The sequence below is a fragment of the Oryctolagus cuniculus genome, chromosome 19 (genome assembly GCF_964237555.1).
Source record: "Oryctolagus cuniculus chromosome 19, mOryCun1.1, whole genome shotgun sequence".
Taxonomy (NCBI): Eukaryota; Metazoa; Chordata; class Mammalia; order Lagomorpha; family Leporidae; genus Oryctolagus; species Oryctolagus cuniculus.
The window spans coordinates 41308670-41328485 of record NC_091450.1 but is presented as its reverse complement, the minus strand read 5'-3'; the positions used below and the strand labels follow the sequence as shown (position 1 = coordinate 41328485).

General features: G+C 55.8%; 1 protein-coding gene across 7 annotated transcripts in view; it reads left to right on the top strand.

Annotated features, from left to right (window-relative positions):
• SMURF1 (SMAD specific E3 ubiquitin protein ligase 1) overlaps positions 1–19816 on the top strand; it is a 107658-nt gene that overhangs the window by 79389 nt on the left and 8453 nt on the right. For 5 of the 7 annotated variants that reach the window (XM_051847770.2, XM_051847769.2, XM_051847771.2 and 2 more), the window contains exons 2-12: positions 7744–7782; positions 8830–8938; positions 10037–10170; positions 10297–10362; positions 11409–11484; positions 12681–12922; positions 13476–13560; positions 13853–13930; positions 14635–14781; positions 15488–15686; positions 16700–16803. In XM_051847770.2, coding sequence (XP_051703730.1) covers positions 7744–7782; positions 8830–8938; positions 10037–10170; positions 10297–10362; positions 11409–11484; positions 12681–12922; positions 13476–13560; positions 13853–13930; positions 14635–14781; positions 15488–15686; positions 16700–16803 — 1279 coding nt within the window. The remainder of the gene's footprint in view (positions 1–7743; positions 7783–8829; positions 8939–10036; positions 10171–10296; positions 10363–11408; positions 11485–12680; positions 12923–13475; positions 13561–13852; positions 13931–14634; positions 14782–15487; positions 15687–16699; positions 16804–19816) is intronic. The other 2 variants (XM_051847774.2, XM_051847773.2) reach the window with 1 other exon arrangement.

Sequence of the window (19816 nt, the reverse complement as noted above, 5' to 3'; positions counted from 1 at the left end):
GGTAAGACCTGAAAGAAGCTCCTGGCTCCGGCCTGACCCAGCCCCTTGCTGTAGTGGCCATCTGGGGAGTGAACCAGCAGATGGAAGATGTGTGTGTGTGTGTGTGTGTGTGTGTCCCTCTCTTTGTAACTCTGCCTTTCAAATAAGTAAAAAAACTAAAAAAAAAAAAAAAAGAGATTGAAGTCTCAGCCTTCTTGGTGTTTGTATTTCAATGAGTTATACAGTTAAAAACCACCAAGGTATTATCTAATTCATTTATTCAGCAGGCATTTTAATAGCCACCTCTGTGGCCCCAGGGACAGGGTGGCACGTACGGACAGGGTCCTCATCGCATGACACTGGACACGAGGCAGTACACAGACAAGAGCTCCCTGCAGGGGTCGTTAAGAGCCGCGCTGCTACTGGGACCATGTTGAGTGGGGGTGGGGTGGAGGGAGGTGCTACTGCCTCTGAGTCACGCTGGTTTTCCCCCAGTGAGAACGAGAAAGGATGCTGAAGAAAGCTTCTTAGACTGCCAGAGACACACCGCTGCCGTCAGGGGTGGGCGACATGGGGACAGGCAGAGGAGCAGGCGCGTCACCCCTGTCCTCGGAGCTGAGCTGTGCCTTGCAGTGTGTGTGTGTGTGTGTGTGTGTGGATTTCCACCTCAGCCTGCAGGGTGTGGGGGAATGGTCTGAACTCCAACACTGCCCATCTCGACAAGTCCACACGATTTTGTCATTTAAAAATAGTGCAGTGCTTCCATGGGAGATGAAGCTGTCAGGCCTGCATTTGGAGTCAGGAGCTGTTCCTAGAGCGTGGGTTTCCCCGAGATTTTTCTCGTGCCTCCAAAGCCCATCGGGACGGCTGCCGGGTGCCGAGATGTTTGCTGACTTGAAGGAGGTCTGCGTAGAGGGAGCAATGTGTGTGGCACGCATGAATATTAAGGAGGATTGGGGGGAAAGTGTGTTTCTGGAAGTCGATAGCGGAATGGAGTCCACTTCTGCTGGATGGGCTTAAAATTCTTGGCATTTTGAGTCTGTTGATAGAACCGAGTGATTTTTCCCCTTATTGCACTGCCTGTGGCGCAGTGGCTCTGAACGTGGTACAGTGGTGAGGCTCGCTGGCTGAAGACCTTCTGTTTCGCCATTGGCAGTGTTTTTGCCTAGGGAAAAACATTTACAGAGTAAGCTTTAGATAGACCGGAGTCAGATGGCGTAGACAGCTATTACCCGTGTGGGTATCCCAGGTAATAGGTTATATTTGGTGATCAACAGGAATTTGACTTAGGTGTTTTAAAAAAAAACTAATAAAATGATAGCTTAAGTTTTTATATTTTGGTCCAGGTTATTCTTTTCACTTTTTTTTTTTTTTGAAGATTTTATGTATTTGAAAGAGTGATAGAGAAATGGGGGGAGAGGGAGAGAGAGAGAGGGAATGAGGGAGAGAAAAGGAGAGGTATAGAAAGATAGCTCTTCCATTGCCAGAAGATCTCCCATTCCCAAGTGGCTACAGGGACCAGGGCTGGGCCGGGTGGCAGCTAGGAGCCCAGCACTCTGCCCCATCGCCCACGGCACCTGGGCCATCTGCTGCTTGCCTGGGGCCTTCTAGCAGAGCCGGGACAGATTGGCCCCGAGACGTGGGGGCCGGTGTCGCTGGGTCACAGCGCAGGCCCTGGGTTTGCCCCCCTTTCTTGCTCATCACAAGGTCTCTGTTGCGTGCTTGCTCCTCTCTATAAACAGGTGGAAAGCAAGCTTCCTCCTTCAGAAGGGCTTCGCTGGGGCAAAGTCCCTTGTGTGGAAAGTCAGAGTCTAAACCCAATGGCTCTTAAAGCAAATTGGACTGGAAGGAGGAGGTGGCTTGTTGGCGGCTGGGGCACTCACATAAACGTGGACGCTAGCATCATATGCCGGCTTCACGCTCTGCCAAGTCTGAGGAGCCCTGGAACTCCCAGTATTTTGGGGGCGGGCATTTGGCACATTTATGGTGCCACTCAAGATGCCCATGTCCCGTCTGCAAGTGCTGGCTTCGAGTCCAGCACTGCTCCAGATCTCCGTTTCTTGCTAATGTGTGCTCTTTGACATGACCGTGATGGCCCATGTGCTGGTGCCCCTGCCACCAGGATTGAAGGGGAGTCTTGGATTGAATCCCTGGCTCTTGGACGAGCCCTGGCTGTTGCGGGCATTTTGGGAGTGAACCAGCAGATAGGAGCTCTCTCTGGCTCTCAGCAGCAACAACAACAAAATACACTCAGTATTTTTATTGCCTCATTCCGTTAAAGAAGACACTTTAGGGGTAGGGATGCGGTGCAGCAGTTAAGATGCTGCCTGGGATACCTGCAGCCTGGGTCTGAATCCCGACTCTGCTCCTGGTTCCAGCTTCCTGGTAATGCAGCTCCGGGAGGCAGCTGGTGATGGCTCGAGTCCTTGGTTCCTGCCACCCACGTGGGAGATCTGGACGGAGTTCCTGCTTCCTGACTTGGGCCTGGCCAAGCCCAGGCTGTTGCAGGCATTTGGGAATTTCTGTAATTTGTAAATTTCTGTCTTTCAAGCAAATAAATTTAAAATTTTTAAATGACATTTTATATTCTTTTGAAGATTTATTTATTTGAAAATTCCAGAGAAAGACAGAGATCTTCCATCTGCTGGTTCACTTCCCAGGTGGTCAACACGTCCAAGACTGGGCCAGGCTAATGCCAGGAGCTTCTTCCAGGCCTCTCATGTGGGCATCAGGGACCCAAGCAGTTGGGCCATCTTCTGCTGCTTTCCCCAGGCCATTAGCAGGGGGCTGGATGGGAAGCGAAGCAGCCTGGACACGAACTGGCATGTGTATGGGATGCCAGTGTAACAGGTAGTGGCTTTACCCTCTACCCTACAGTGCCAGCTCCAGAAAGGACATTTTAACATGAAAAGAGCAGGAAAAACATAGTATCAGAACAAAGACCAGCCACTTAATGAGTTCCATTTATGAAAACCCTACTTCCTTATCTTTTTTTTCTTTGTGGTCATTTGGCCCTGGTGTGAATATTCGTGTTCGAGAAGCCTGGGTCTGAATGAGGCTTTGCCCAGCCCGGACCAGAAAGACGGCACTGGGGAGAGGGGGGTGGGCAAGGCGCCTGCGCAGCAAGCATGAGCCCGAGGGAGACCCGGGGGCCCTGCGAGGGCTGATGAGCCCAGCTGGGCTTGAAGGAATCATTGGAAAAGGAAGGCGGTGGTAGCGGGTGGAAAGCCGGAAGACGGGGAGAGATTTTGGTTTGTGGTACGGTGGCATGCAGGGCCGTTGGAGCTTTCTGAGCCCAGGGACACAGAAGGGCGTGGACCCCACGTAGCAGGAATGTCTCCTGTTCTCAGATGTCGTTTGCTCTCATGTCGGCAGAAGAAATGGCACGGCGTCCACTCAGTAAGGCTCAGAACGACCCCGCCCGACCTTTGTGGCCGCAGAGCGGAGACCTTCTCCACTCTGTGTCGTGACCAGATTCCGCTGGAATGAGCCTACACAGAAACCATTGCTAGCCTTGTAAAACGAACAGCGATCACTAATGGTTCTTTGAGCCGTGTAAGCAGAATGATGCCACCCGGAAGCAGTCTCGCGCCAACACCTCAGGAAACGAGGGCCCAGAATTGGTGGATAGTGTTTGAGGGTGGCGAGGTGAGGAAGGCAGCAGGCAGAGCATCGCAGGTCTGGAGCTGGCCATGGGAAGCCACTGTGGATTTTAAAAAGGAAAGAGGCATGAGGAGGTTTAAATCTTTTATTTATTTATTTGAAAGTCAGAGTTTCACAGAGAGCAGGAGAGGCAGAGAGAGAGAGAGAGAGAGGGGTCTTCCATCTGTTGGTTCACTCCCCAGATGGCTGCAACAGCCGGAGCTGCGCCGATCCGAAGCCAGGAGCCAGGGGCTTCTTTCGGGTCTCCCACACAGGTGCAGGGGCCCAAGGACTTGGGCCATCTTCCACTGCTTTCCCAGGCCACAGCAGAGAGCTGGATGGGAAGTGGAGAAGCCCTGGCTGGAGCCAGCACCCCCCACATGGCGGTTTAGCCCTCTGCACTGTGATGCAGGCTCTGAGGTTTAAGTCTTGGAAAGATCTCTCTGTCGGGACAGGTGCTGGGGGATGGGAGGAGGGTGGAAGTGCTAAGAAATCAGCGTAGTGGAGAGGGAATGTGGAGCAAAAGTACGACACACAGTTTCTGGCTTGTGCTGGTGGCTGCAGACATTCTCTGAGCTAACAGATCCTGGGCGAGTGGGAAAATCTCACCCTCAGTTTTAGATACCTTTGAGTTTGTTTTAAAGATTGATTTATTTATTTGAAGGGCAGAGGGAGAGGGAAAGATAGATCTTCCATCGATTGGTTCACTCCCCAAATAGCCACAATGGCTGGGGCTGGGCCAGGCTGATGCCAAGAGCCAGGAACTCCATCTGGGTCTCTCACGTGGGTGGTAGTGGCCCAAGCATTTGGGCCATCCTCCTCTGCTTTCCCAGGCACATTAGCAGGGAGCTGGATCAGACGTGGAGCAGCCAGGACACAAACTCCGGTGCTCATACGGGATGCAGGTGTCACAGGTGGTGGCTTTACCTGCTGCGCCACAGCACCAGCCCTGCTTTGTGAGCTGTACAGCTATCAAGACATTCAGAGCTTTGGGAAATGGAGAGTGACAGGTCCGCGTGCGGAATGGTCACGCAGGGGGTTGACTTAAGATTGATGTCAGAGAGAGTTAGCAGCTCCCCGCCCTTCAGGGAGCAGTAGAACACACCTGGACAGGGTGAGCCCGTTCACAGTAAGACGCCTGGAGGCAAGTGTGCACAGCTTTAAGCAATGCGTCAGAACCTCACTTCAGGTCTCCGTAAATGATACATCGATTCAAGCATTAGTGTACTCGGTATTGTAAAGAGGTAAAAATCCCCCTCAAATTCCTCTGTGAAGTCATTGTTTGAAAGCCCCCCTGAAGTGATTGTCAAGTCCACTGGGAAGCACACGCGTACGAGACCAGCCAGGCCACTGCTGAGGGATGCACAGCGATGAGGTTTCAGAGGCTTGCGTCTTCCAAGTACACATTGCTTTTGTAATTAGGGAAACAAAGCAGCAGCGAGAGCGGTAATGAACCATGACCTCTGCACAAAAGAGACGGAGGTGAGAAGGAAGGTGGGAAGATGAGAGTGAAGGGGCAGTACTGCTCGCCGGTCAGAAATAAAAAGGAGCACCACGGATACCATGCTGGCAAATTGATAACGTGGGTAAAATTAACACATCTCTACAAAGACGCAAACTACAAAAGCCAGCCGGAGAAGAGAAGTCTGCATAGACCTGGAACTTCAAACACTTCCCACAAAGGGAAGCCCGGAGCTACATGGCTTCCTTGATGAATTCTGCGTGTTAAAGAACGGCACCACTTCTTTACAGAGTCTTCCCCCAAAGAAGAAGGGGAGGGACAATGCCCCACTTTCCTTGTAGCACGAGTATCACTGTGATGCCAGAACTAGACGGCGACAACAGAGGCGAGGAAGGCTGCAGACCAGGATCCCTTAGGGACGCAGGCTTGAAATTCCTCAACAAAACACCGGCAATCGGAACACAGCAGCGAGTGAAAAGGATTACACGCCGCGGCCAAATGAAACTTATCTCAAAATGCGGAGTTAATTGAACATCTGAAGGCCCATTAATGTGCTACACTGTGGCAGTAGGCAAAAGACAAACACCAAATGATGCAGAAGGAAGTGCCGGGCGCAATCTCACAGCGCTGAACACTCGCACCAGCGACAGAAGGGAAAAATCCCTCCACTAGTGAAGAGCATCGTGGAAACCCCCCCGTGGGGGTCGCGCTCCGTGGTTGAAAATTCCCCCGAGATGGGGAGCAGGACAGGGACTCCTCCCACTCCGTGTTCACTATTGTACTACATGTTCCAGGCAACCAGGAAAGAAAAAGAAAAAGCATCTTGGTCAGAAAGTAAAAAGAAACTATTTGCAAATCACACGTCTTATATGTAGCAAATGCAGAGATCCATACACACACACGCATATTGAGGCCAATAAATGACCAGCAGGTTGCAAGATAAGAGTTGAATACACAGAAATCCACTGTATTTCTGCACACTGTCCATGAACAATCTCAAATGTTATAAAGAAACAACTCCATTTGTAATAGCATTCAAAAAGAATAAAATGGAAGCAAATTCACTAAAAGACACACGAAACTTACACTCAGTGCCTGGCCTTGTGGCGTAGCCGGTACTGCTGGCATCCTGTATGGGTGCCGGTTCATGTCCCGGCTGCTCTGCTTCTGATCCAGCTCCCTGCTGGATCCTGAAAAAATTTTGTTTGTTTGAAAGGTAGAGAGAGAGAGAAAGTGAACTTGCATCCGCTGGTTCACTCCCCAAATGGTCGCAATGGCCAGAGCTGAACCTATCCGAAGCCGGGAGCCAGGGTACAGGGGCCCAAGGACTTGGGCCATCTTCTGCTTTTCCAGGTGCATTAGCAGGGAGCTGGATCGGAAGTGGAGCAAGCAGCTGGCTCTCAAACTGGCACCATATGGGACACTGGCACCACAGGCAGCGGCTTTACCCGCTACGCCACAGTGCTGGCCCTGATGGATAAATCTTAAAACAAAAAAACCTTATACTCAGAAAATTGTAATTCTAAGGGCTTTGTATAAAAGAAACAAAACACAGGTCTGCCTAACTCATACAGGATTACTTCTAATAGCCTCAAGGTGGAAATAACGCAGATGCCCGTCAGCTGTGGACAGAAAACGCGGTTTACCCGTGCCGTGTGGTGTGCTCAGCCAGAGGGGGACTGTAGTACCGCAGCAGCCACCTTGAAACGCGCTCTGTGAAAGAAGCGCTCTCAGAGGCCACCTGTGGGCCCACTTATAGGAAATGTGCAGAGCCGGCAAGTCCTCAGAGGCAGGGAGTAGCTTGGTGGTTGCCTCAGACTGGGGAGTTTGGGTTGAGGGAGGAGCGGCCCGAGCGAGTCGAGGGTTCCCTGTCATGGTGCTAGCGATCTGGTGACGGCTGTCCAACACCGTGCATGTACCAGAAACCCTTGCTTCTTACGCCGTAGGTGGGCGGGTCGTCTGGTGTGTGAGTTGTGTCTTGGGAAAGCTGTTGGATAAAAACAGCCAAGTGAGAAGCTCCTAGAACAGTATGTGGACGTATTCTTGTAGAACAATGGATGCGTTCTTGCTGACACAGTCTGTCCTTGAAAATCAACCGTGTGAGTCAGTGCCCCCTCACCCTGCCTGTTCCTGCCCGTGCAGAAGGGAACAACAGAGTGGTAGTAACTACGTCCCTCCTCTAGCCGCGCAGAGCCAGGTCCTTGTGTGCTTCCCACAGTGCCCTAAAGAGGGCGCCATACTTTCCACCACTCTCCCCTTGCGTCCTCTCCTGCATCCCAGAGTGTACATTTACGGTTACAGAATCGGGTTATTAGGACAGCAAAGATGCACAGTGCATTTGTTCGCTATGAAAATAAAATACTCTGGTCTTTATTTGAAGGCTTTTTTAGGTACACCTGTGTGATTTCACAGAGGCCGTCTGTGAAGGTGTTTCAGTGAGATTGTAAATTCAACCTAAAGTCTTTCCTATTGGTGATGGCCAGTCCCCAGCTTGAGGAGAAAGAGTTGCCGAAGTTTTGTTTCGTGTGCTCCTGAATTTGAGAAAATGAACAGTTGGCAAAGTTCATCTCTAGGACTTTTCCCCTTATTGCAGATGTAGATGACCTCTGGGGAGAATCTTGTCTGTAAATGCTAACCCTCGTATTTTTTCTCATTTTCAGTGTTATGTGCCAAGAACCTTGCAAAGAAGGACTTCTTCCGTAAGTAAACACCGATTTTTGCCCTCTTACATTATTCTTCATGTGTTTCTGAAACTTTACACTTTTTAAAAACCCACTGGGTGCGTTCTCCAGTCTCGCTCTTCCCTGGGTGGAGATCATGGTTTGACAGGTGTCATTTCCCAGGTGACCGCAGCCTAGGGGCCGCCTCCTCAAAGGCTCCGAGCTGCCGAGTGGCACCGAGAAACCTGTCCCGCTGCCAGGCCAGCCACACCCGGGCGCCTCTGCTTCCCCGCCTTGTGGGACCTTGCTCTCTGCTGGCTGAAGTGTTCTCAGCTCAGATAAAAACGGGAAGACTTTTCTAAAAAAACAGCTGCGAGTGTCCACCACAGTTAAGAATTTCACTCGCACTGTGAAAGCCCTGTCGTTAAAGGGGTTATAAAAACAGAAATCTTTTCTGAAGCAAGGAACGCTCCGCTCCTTAACGGAGGGGTGGGGCCTGCAGGCCCTGAGTTCACGCAGCTCTGGTCTCCCAGTGAGGGGCTCAGCTCTCGCGGGGTGTGAGTGAAGACACTTAGGCTCCAAGGCTTCATCCAAGGAGCTGGGAAGCTCGGGTGGTGGCTCTCCTCTAGGTCCGGCTCAAACCCTCCACCTCGCCACCCGTCTGATCCCATAACCCTGCCCGATTCATCCTCCAGTGCTTAGGAATGTGCCCGAGTAAGAGGGAGTACTTGCGTCCAGCGGTGAGACAAAGACCATCCACGGGAATTCTGGGAGCTACTATAGTCTTAGAATAAATGCAATTTATTAGAAACTCTTTCCTCTCTCTGCATGTAGCCCCCACTATACAATCAGTACGCATGGAAAGTGAAAAGTTGAAGTGAACCCTGTTTTATAGTTTCTGTCCTCTTCGATGTGGAGTATGAAGGCATACCGGTTTGTCCCACTTAGAAAACAAAATAGAAATGACTGACTTCACCACTGGGAGCTCATCTTAGCTTGGAGGCTGACAGGCACAGGGGTCCCCATCCTGCGGCTGGCTGCGCGTCCCTCAGCCAGGCGTGGGCGTGGCTGTCCTCTCTCCTCCAGGGCTCCCGGACCCCTTTGCGAAGATCGTCGTGGACGGGTCTGGCCAGTGCCACTCCACCGACACCGTGAAAAACACGCTGGACCCAAAGTGGAACCAGCATTACGACCTGTGAGTGCCGCGCTCCGCAGCCGTCTGGGGTGCCGCGGGGGGCGGGGGAGGGGGAGCTCGCTTCTTCAAGAGAAGCCCTGAGAGATTGACGATGACCAATGTGAATCGCCTCAGTTTCGGGTTCATGTGCGTGGATGTTTTTGCCTTCGGTGTTTCATCGGTTTCTGTGGTCTGGCTTTGTAGCAGTGCCCCTTGTCCTTCTCAATCTCCTTGGCATTTATCAGGAAAAAGAAAAAAAGCCCTAGTTCCTGTCCCTTGCATGCTACACTGTCGCCTCAGGGGACTGTTGAACACTGTAGCGTTTCCCTAAAAGACATGATGATTGTATAGATCTGCTGAATTTTTAGACGCTTTTTCTTTTTAAGGAATATCTATCTTGTGCAGGAAGAAATAGTTTTGCATGATTGAGTTATATAATTCAATATATGAATTCTGGGTACTACTATAGTCTTAGAACCATCAGGCAAATTTTTACGTTCATTTAAAAAAAAAAAAGGAGTGCGCTTTGCAGCCCACTGTGTTATGTGCACCCTTGCTAAGAAGTTTCGGTCCGAGTGATACTGAATGGTAGTGTTACAATCGTCAGTAACACGTGTTGTGTGGCGATAGGACTTTCAGGGGTTACAGCCTGAGCCTGGGTCAGTGACGCCACGCTGCCATTAGTGGCTTGAGAAGCGGTTGTCAATTTCTGTCCTCAAAGCTCCTCTCTCTGGTCGGCGTGCCCTGAGACCCGCTGGAGACTGAATGTCTTAGTATTCTTTTGTGTCCTCTGAATGGCTGTGTGGGTTTACAAGGAGTCCCTTGATGCAACCCAGTGCTGTGTGTGAAGCCTAGTTGGTGGGGTTTATGAGCCCGTCGCCACCCTGGGGCGCTGTTACCGTGGACTCAATCTCCGGTCTGAGGTTCCGATCGCCACGTGGTCATCTACGTTTGCCCCTGCGTTGGCGCGCCGCCCTCGCTCAGCCCGCTGACGTTGCTGGGTGTGTCTGTGCACGTGCGCGGGTCGGGGGAGAGCCAGTGTTCCTTTGCAATAAGATGGGATGTCGCGAGAAGGCCTCTCTCAGAAGCCCTGTGAAGCAGCGAGCCTGGTCTTTGCAGGTACGTGGGGAAATCGGACTCCATAACCATCAGCGTGTGGAACCACAAGAAGATTCACAAGAAGCAGGGCGCCGGCTTCCTGGGCTGCGTGCGGCTGCTCTCCAACGCCGTCAGCCGGCTGAAAGACACCGGATGTAAGGACCCAGAGCCTCTCGGTGCTGGCGGAGGACGCGTCGGGGCGTCGGCCGAGTGCGGGACTCCCGCCTCCCTCCTCCCTCGTTGCCTTTGCCTGGGTTAAGGTCTGAATTGTGTGTTTGCAGATCAGCGTTTGGATCTATGCAAACTAAATCCCTCCGACACTGACGCAGTTCGTGGCCAAATAGTGGGTAAGAGCTTTCTCATCTGTATGGAGACGCTTTGACCGGTCAGTTCCTCACCCGTGACGAGCTGGCCACACGCGGGCCACCCCTGCAGTCCCTGCCCCTCCCCCCTGCCATTCCAAGTTGCAGAAAGAGACAGGGTTGGACTTCTAAATGTCGCTCTGATCGTTACTGGACACTTTGTGCTACTCAAGGTAGCTGATGAGAACGGTGGCCGCACACACGAGAGAGCTGGGCTGCGGTGTCTCCGTCCTGTGTACACAAGGCAAAGGCCATGGGGAAGAATTCCGTGTGGCGCTATTTACAGTCAGCGGGCTGCCCTGCTGGGAGGGAGCCACTCACGTGGGCTGATGCCCCCAGGCTGGAGGCCTCGGTTGAAGGGAGCTATCTGTGAAGTGGCTCTGAGTGTCTCAGTGTTGACTGTGGCTTTGCAGGGAATCAGGGGCAGCCGCAGGAGTACCGCGACTCCGCGGTCTCCAGGCGCCGTCTCAAGTAGCCTTGACCCGAGATAAGCGGACAGTAGGTCAGCACGCTGGGAACCGTCACAGCAAAAAAGTTAGTTCCCACTGCGTTTCTTCTTGCCGTTTCTCCTGGCCTGTGCGGAGTGCTGGGGGAAGTGAACAGCTGGACGCAGCCTCTGTCTTTAGCGTTTGTATCAGACAGAGAATTAACCCTTAGATCCAGCCAGACCTTGCAGGGAGCGGAAGAGCTCTTGCTGTCAGATCCTGAAAGTTACGGTCACTGTCACTGCTGTTTATGGAGAGCATAAGAAATACAGCGTCCTCTCCCGCCCCGCATCTGTGAGCTGTGTCCTCCGCTACTGTGTGTGGTGGGCACAACTGCCAACTGCTGGGGCACAGTGCTGCCTGGGGAACCCCTGTGGTGGGGGGAGGGAGGAGGGAGGGGAAGAGAGAGAGATGGGGGAGGGGGAAGGAGGGAGGGAGAGCGTGAGAACAGGTGCCCTGTTGTGTGTTCTATAGCACATCCATTGTAGATTCACAATTGTAGAAACACCGCTGGATTGTAACCCACGCTGTTCTTTTCTGTTCCAGTCAGTTTACAGACACGAGACAGGATAGGCACCGGCGGGTCCGTGGTAGACTGCAGGGGACTACTAGAAAATGAAGGGTAGGTACGACCACGGCCCCAGGAGCCCTGGAATACGCGAGGTGCGTTTCGGGACTCTGGGACAAACGATCCAGTTTGTCCACAAAGGAGGCTGTACGGACCACTGGGGTTATGCCGGAAAGAGGCCAGATGGGACAGTCTGAACATCTCTCACCGCAGTGACTTGAGACACAGGAAATCGGTTAGGAACCCAGGAGCTCCTAAGGATGCTTTGCGGGGAGCCCAAACTCCTAGACCCCGTAGAGCCCGCCCTCCCTGGGCGCGGCCGCCGGTCTGCAGTCCTCGCAGGCCTCGGGCAGAGGCAGGCTGCTGTGCGCGCGTTCACGACGTCACAGAGGTGGTGTGGCCTCCACGCGCAGCTCGGAAACCCCGGCACGAGCAGTAGGTCACGCAGCCCCTAGCAGATGCCGTAAGCAGCACGTGGAATGGCACTCGGGGACGCACAGGTAGCCTGCAGGCCACGCGGGTACCAGGGAGGTAGCGGACACCGAGCCGCAGCGGCTAAATGCAGCGTGCGGCTCCATCCGGGCCCCGACTGAGCAGGCGACAGGGACAATCTGAGCCCTTGAGGAACTCAATGCCTGGGAAAGAGGAGCACGCGCTGCTTGAGTCAGGACAGCGGGAAAAGGTCTTGCATTGTAAAGATCGATTCAGAAATCTGGAAGGCCGAGGTGACCAGGAGTTGGAATAGCTTTCCAAGTAAGCGGGCAGAGGGGGGGGCTGGGCAGTGTGGCCGTGGCCGCTGTGGCCCGGGCACAGCCCCTCAGTCAGTGTGCGTGTATCTGCCATGTTTCAGTAGAAGAGATTTTTGCGAAGTATTTGGTTGTGAGAGAAAACAGCCTCTTAGATTGGGTCGTCTCCTCTGTTAAGCTCCTGCAGCCTCGTGGAATTTTACAATAACAGGAGCCCGCTGTAGCGTATAACAAAAGGGGAACGGAGTCTTTGGGTTTCATTTAAGTCAAGAACAAGGCCGGGCTCATCTCCCGAGCTTCTGGCAGGGCCAGGTTGGTTTGAGGGCGGGACTTAGTGCCCCGAGACCACACGTGCCTCTGCACAGGGTGCGTCTCTGTCTGAGTGGGGTGTGCTGAGCTGCAGATGGGACCGCTGAGTGTTGACAGCACAGAGCACAGACGCAGCCGCGGCCCAGGCCCAAACCGTCCATGGCGCTCCATCGGCTCTGTGCCTCTGCCTTGCAGAACCGTGTACGAAGACTCGGGGCCTGGGAGGCCGCTCAGCTGCTTCATGGAGGAGCCAGCCCCTTACACGGATGGCCCTGGAGCCGCCGGCGGCGGCGGGAACTGCAGGTTCGTGGAATCCCCGAGTCAAGATCAGAGACTTCAGGCCCAACGGCTGCGGACTCCCGAGGTCCGAGGATCGCTCCAAACGCCGCAGAACCGACCCCATGGCCACCAGTCCCCGGAACTGCCCGAAGGCTACGGTGAGCGAGTCTGCTGTGGACTGTGCGCGAGTTTGTCTCTGTCCTAAGCGTTTGTGGTAATGTGCACCTGCCTCCACTGCGGAGGAGTGGAGGCCCTGCGTGGCCTTGTAGAAGAGATGGTGACCCGTGAGCCAGCCGTGAGTGGCCGGCACCTGCTGCGCCCTCGCGGAGTCTCCTCGTCTCCTAAAGGAAGTGGACGTTCTAGGGGGTGCATACCACAGCGAAGCGCGGTGGTGGCAGGGCGGCTACTGGAGGCGCTCCGGACGGGAGCGTGGGGGTCCCCGAGGCTCGTTGGAGAGAGCAGCCGTGGTGGATGATGCTGGCATGGAGGGCCATGCAGGGCGGCGGCTCAGTGGGGCCACAGTGCAGGGAACGTGAGCTGCGAGGGAATATCTGGCCGGGGCGTGGACCTCGACAGAGGCGGGCAGAGGCGAGCCGCAGCCTTTGTCCGCCTCCTCCCTGCAGCTTCAAGGAAGCTTAGCGTCTGTGCGAAGGTCACCAGAGGGTCCTGGGCTTGAACCTGTCTAAGTGTCTCCCCTAATTTCTTGCGCAGAGCAAAGAACCACGGTGCAGGGGCAAGTTTACTTTCTGCACACACAGACCGGAGTTAGCACGTGGCACGACCCCCGGGTACCCAGGTAGGTTTGCCCAAGGGCACGCGGCAGAGCTTGAGCAGCGTCCTAAACTCAGAATACTCGTGAGCGACGAGATGTCTGGGATTGGCTTCGGCTGAGTCGGGGTGGGGGGTGCACTGGGGTCGCTGGCCGGGAGACGCCACGTGTGGAAGTTGATTGCCTGGTGGATCGTGACGGTCTCTCTGCTTTTCTTGTTGTAATGTGCATAAAGTTTTCCGTAATAATGAGTTGCGAAGGAAGTGTACAGACGCTGTGACCCTTTCTCTCTTCTACTTTACTGTCCCTATCGCCTCAGTCCCTTGGGGACCATTCCTGGGGGAGATGAAGCTTTTCTATACGAGTTCCTTCTCCAAGGCCATACAGCTGAGCCCAGGTCAGAGAGACCCCCGCCCCACCCTGTAACGGAGTTAAGTTTCTTTTCGCTTTGCTTTGCTTTCCTCTCCTTTATTTTGTTTTCTTCCTAGACTAGCATCACTACTTAATACGATTTCTATTCATGATTTGTTCCATCTGAGAGTACGCTTCCTGTCTGTGATTTTGCAAGTCTATGTTGAGTTTATGATTCAGTGTCTCTAATCAGCGTGGACGCATTACACCTGCAGTGAATGACCGAGGTGTTTTAGACCCCCCTGTAGGGAACGGGCAGGCTTTGGGGCTACTGGAAAAGCGTCGTGGTCGGTAACGCCACGCTCCCCTCGGCCTGGGGGTCGCAGTGAAATTACCGGTCCCAGGCTTGGCAGGAGAAAACAGTCGCTTGACAGGAAGGCAACTCCGAGAGGAGGGCGCCTGGCGCGGGTGCGGCCGGCGGAGCTGTGCGCGCTGCCCCGCGGTCAGCCCCCAGGAGCGCTCAGCGAGGAAGCCTCCGGCCCCGGGCGTGGCGCTGCACCCGAGAATGCAGGCGTTTTCCCACCGTTCTGAGAGTCTGACCCCTGGGGAGGCCCTGTTCCCTGCCATCGCTGTCTGTTGGGTGTTGCCGCGGTCCGTGGCACCCAGGCCCGGACCCTGGGCCTCGCCGGGGCCCTTGGTGGCTCCCGGCGCCGCAGCTGGACGCACCTGTCTGTGTCTTCGTCCCCATAGAGACCTCAACAGCGTGAACTGTGATGAGCTCGGCCCGCTGCCCCCCGGCTGGGAAGTCAGGAGCACGGTTTCGGGCAGGATCTACTTCGTCGACCACAATAACCGCACCACGCAGTTCACGGACCCGAGGCTGCACCACATCATGAAGTAAGCCTGCCCGAGCGGCCGCCGCGCCCGCGGAGCCCCTGGGTTGTACCCATCGTCCCTGGGTGACGCGGGCCTGGGCACGGCCGTGGGCCCGCGGTCGGTGTTCTCCAAACGGAGCTTCCCACGGGCTCCTGTCGCTGAGCTCCCGTGAGCGGCGAGGCCTGAACCAGACAGACGCCCCCTGTCACCTGCTCGTGCTCGTCCCTGTATCCTGTGGAAGTCTGGGTGTTCAGGCACAGGCTCGGAGCCTCTCGGGGATCAGGACGCGGGGTGGCTGCCGGTAGACGGCGCTCGGCCATGGGCTCTGAGCGTGCCACCTCCCTCCGCCGTTCATGAACTCTAGAGTTTCCCATCAGCCCTGCGCCACACTCATGCCCAAGGCGGGGCCTGCCGGGTGCAGGACGGGCCCTGGCCGGTTTCCCCGTTCATCTGTGGTCCTAACGGACGGGCCCTGGCCGGTTTCCCCGTTCATCTGTGCAGGACGGGCCCTGGCCGGTTTCCCCGTTCATCTGTGGTCCTAACTGACGGGTGCAGCGAGTGGGCATCCCCGTGACCGTGCCCTCCGCGACTTGCCTTAGGCTGATGGTGGCCGGCAGCCGTGCCGGCCCATGTAGAGAAGCGAGGTGGTGGGTGACAGGCTCGCCCCCGGCGCTGTGGCGGGCAGGGCGCTGCTGCTTGTGGGTGACCTGGCCACTCCCCTCCGCAGTCACCAGTGCCGGCTGAAGGAGCCCAGCCAGCCCCTGCCCTTGCCCAGCGAAGGCTCGGTGGAGGACGAGGAGCTCCCTGCCCAGAGGTACGAACGCGACCTCGTCCAGAAGCTCAAAGTCCTCAGGCACGAGCTGTCGCTGCAGCAGCCGCAGGCCGGCCACTGCCGCATCGAGGTTTCCCGAGAAGAAATATTTGAGGTACGGGCTTGCGTGTGACTGCCGGTCAGGTGGAGCTGCGGAGCCCCGGGAAGCCCTGGGCTGGTGGGCGTGCCCCCCCAACCCCCGGGGGGGCAGGGCCAAGGCCTGTGGGGAGAGGCGGGGCTGCACGTGCTCTCAAGGCAGAGCCGAGCACGCGATGGTCTCGGGGCGCCCCTGCTCGGCACGGCGACTGGTGGGTGCTCCCGCAGTCCTCCCGTGCGTGCAGCGCTCAGGGCCCCCCAGGCGGGCTCTCCTCTCAGAAAAAAGGGGAGCAGATCGGGCCGTGCCCTGCCCCCCTGGTGGGGGCCCTGGCAGAGGTCACGGAAGGGCTGGCCCGCAGAGTCGGGGGAGGGCGTGGACCAGACAAGGCGCCCGGTTTGGCACGTGGAGCAGACGTGGATGGCTGCCAGGGATAGCAAGGCGCTGAGCGATCGGCACTGTGCTGCCAGGTCCCTTCTCCTCGTCCCTTCGGCCTCCTCGTGGTGGCATTGGGACTGCGTCAGGTTAAGCGTCAATCAGGGGGAGGTGCGTTCTTCCTGAACTCTGCAGACGTCCCGGGGGGCGCCGGCTGGCGGGTGCTGGCCGTGCCTGGGGCGGGCTGCTGTCTCTCCCTGAAGCCTGCTTTCCCTGTGCCACTGGGCAAGTGGGGGAGTCTTTCCCGTCACCTACGAAAGCAGGCCCCGGGCTCCCTACATTCAGACTTGAATGAGACATAAATTGTTGGGGAAGAGCATTGGGATCAGTTTGTGTCGAGAAAGCCGGCTCCAGGGACCACGGTCGTCCTCAGTCCTCGGTGACCGTGCCGAAGGCAGCGTCGGTCTCCGCGAGGCCTGCTGCCACCTGCTGCCTGACACCGGCTTTGTCTTGCTGTCACCTCTGTGGGGGCAGGGCTGCTGGCTGTCCTAGAAGCCGCGTGAACACAGGACCCACTAGAGCTTCCCTGGACGGGGCCCCGTACCCAGAGCTGTGAGCCCCGCGCCCGCCGGCCTCTGAGACTGTCCCCTCTCACGTAGGAGTCTTACCGCCAGATAATGAAGATGCGCCCGAAGGACTTGAAGAAGCGGCTGATGGTGAAGTTCCGTGGGGAGGAGGGCCTGGATTACGGCGGCGTGGCGAGGTGAGGCGGGGCCTGCGCGGCTGGCAGCGTGCCTCAGGCAGGTGGGGTGCCCCCTCTTCCGGAGCGCCCCCGGGCCTCCGCACTTTCCTGCAGTCAGACTTCCAGAGAGCAGGTGCACGGCGGCATCAGGACACGCTTCCTGTCGAGCTAGAACTCAACTTGGAAGCCCAGCGCCTTGTCCTGTCGTGTCTGAGCCTGAGACGGATGGACCTGCTCCCGAAGTTCATGTGCCAGGCGCCTGTGTTTGCTCCTGAGAGGATTTCCCAGGGGGCAAAGCGGGCGGCGGGGGGGGGGGTGGACATTACGATTGTGTCGAAGGAATTTGGTAAAGTGAGGATTGGACGTTTTGTCAGGATATGTCAGGCAAACGATTGACCGAGTAGCAGAGAACAGAACCAACAGCAGTTCCCAGGTCCTGTCCTGCCCCTGTCCGCCGGCCAGCACCTGCCTGAAGCGTGCTGGTCCCTCAGGCGCCGATGGCCCGAGAGACGGTGTAGCGCGGATTTGACTTAGTTGTCTGGCCCCCAGTTTCGAAGTGCCAGCGTTGGCAGCGTCTCTGCGGCCTGAGGCAGCGTGCCAGCGCCCTTGGTTTTCTGTCTGTCGCCGAGACACCTTCCTGACCCCCCTTTTCCCAAGAGGACCTCCGTGCTCCTCGTTCTCCGCCCGGCATTCGGTGCCGCAGCCTCGCCCGTTCATCTTGCTCAGCCGAGAGACGGGGCGCTATGGCGTGCTTGCCAGTGTGGACACTTGGACGTTCCCGAGTTTCCTTCTTCCCTTACGCGAGGCTTCATTTTTTAAAAAATCCTTTATTCCTCTCATCTTTTCTCTTATTTCCTGTCTCTCTGCTTTTATTCCCCCCTTCTACTTTCTGAGAGTTACAGAGAGTTAGAGACAGAGAGAGGTCTTCTGTCGGCTGGTTCACTCCCCAGATGACCGCAACAGCCGGAGCTGTGCCGATCTGAAGCCAGGAGCTTCTTTTGGGTCTCCTACGTGGGTGCAGGGGCCCAAGGACTTGGGGGCATCTTTCCACTGCTTTCCCAGGCCATAGCAGAAAGCTGGATCGGAAGTGGAGCAGCCGGGACTAGAACCGGCACCCGTATGGGATGCCAGCACTACAGGTGGCGGCTTTATCCACTAGGCTACAGCGCCAGCCCCGAGAGCACCCTTATGCTCTATTTGCCCCATGGAAATTGTATTCATTCATTCATTCATTAACCAGTGAATACTTACTGATGCTGGACCTTGGCTGAGGCATACAACAGTGAGCAAAGTAACCCTGCCGTTCGTTGACTCCAGAAACCATGCCTCTCTTTGACCAGCTGGAACTTGGGTTCAGCCTTGCTAACACCGCTCCGGTCTCCTCGCCCTGGGTGTGGGTTTCTGTGTCCGTGTTCTCAGGTGAGCGGCTTCCCACCCGGTCATCGTGTCTGTCCTAGCCGCCCACACCCAGCTGCTTCCGAGTTCGGCTCTAGGACCGTGTAGAAGCTGGAGGTGTCTCAGGGGCTCAGTGTCTCCACTTCTTTCAGTTTCCTGCCGGTGTGAGGTGTGCCCGGGCACCCCTGGGAGCAGCAAGGCTGGCTGGGCACGGCTCCACGCCTCCTGCGCGTCCGTGGCAGGTGCTCCGTGACCAGAGTCTGCACGGTGCTGTCCTGGCCGTGCCGCCGCCTGCGGTGTGCCCTTACCATGTTGCCTCAGCCCGCAAGCTCCTGGTGTCTGGCTGGGGTTGTGCCTGCCCCAGAGAACTGCAGAGGCGTTCAGATGACCTTGTCCAAACAGCGTGGGGAAATGGGGTGAAAGGACGTTTATTTTGGTGCAAGAGCTTCTGAAATCCGTTCATGTTTCATAATGCTGATTTCACGTAAACTCTCAGGACCCCCGCCCATCTTGCACGTTTATGTGCGCACTGATTATCTGCCATGAGAATCGGTGCACGCTGACTTCCTGGAGGGGTTGAGGTCATGGCCGTCCGCTCTTTCTCCTGTTCCGCGTCCGGGACACGTGGAAATGCACCTGTGCCCACCCACGGCTCAGTCGGGGCATGTGTGCTTCGTTCTCCTCACTTCCTGTCTACACAGCTGTGGAGCCTTGGCTTTTTCCGCAAAAGCTTCTTCTTCTCAAGTCGAAATCCCCAAACCCAGGGGGTGACTCAAAACACAGGCGCTGAGCCGTTGTGTCTGCCGCTCGCTGCGCAGGGCTCGCGGTCTCCGCCCTCCGGGGATTGGGGGTGGGGTCCACTGGGATGCGTGCCTTCGCGCAGGCTCCTTGGGCGACTGCATTCGTGCTGGTCCTGTCTCATTCTGTTGGACAGAGTAAGAAATGGTGCAGTAACCCCAGGGCTGCTGTCGGAATGCGGTCGATCCGTCTGACAGGAGCTGGTCGCAGAGCTGCCCCCGGTGTCCCTTGAACTTGGCCTTGGCACGGCTGGACCACAGCAGCTGAACCCCGTCATTGCACTTCTCACTTTGATTTATTTTTAATTTTGCAGGGTTATCTTTTAAAATATTGAAAAGATTCAAGCATGAAAAGAATTTAGAAAATGACTCGTACCTATGTACCCCATCCAGATTTCGAAACTTTGAGAATTAATGTTTTTAAGTTATGAAAGTGATAAATGTTTATTAAGAAGTTAACATGACTAGGATGAGCAGAAATTGCCCTTCAGCCGTCCTTCCTGTACTTCCCCAGACTTGAATGCGTTTCGAAGTTCACTGTAGGGAAGGAAGACTTGTTCGAGAGGCGGGTAGGGAGACCGAGAAGGGCTCAGATCCGCCATCCGCCATCCTGGAATGCCTGCAGCAGTTAGGGCTGCGCCAGGCTGAAGTCCAGGGCTTGGAACACAGTGTGAGTGACAGGGACCCCGGGACTTGGGTCCCTGCTGCCTCCCAGGAGGCTGGATTGGGCCTCCGATGGGGGTGTGGGCATCTCGGCCACTGGCCCAGACGCTTGCCCCTCACTGCAGACTTAAGATCTAGAGATAAGTAGGAGAAAGCATGGGGAGGGCCCAGAGCGCCAC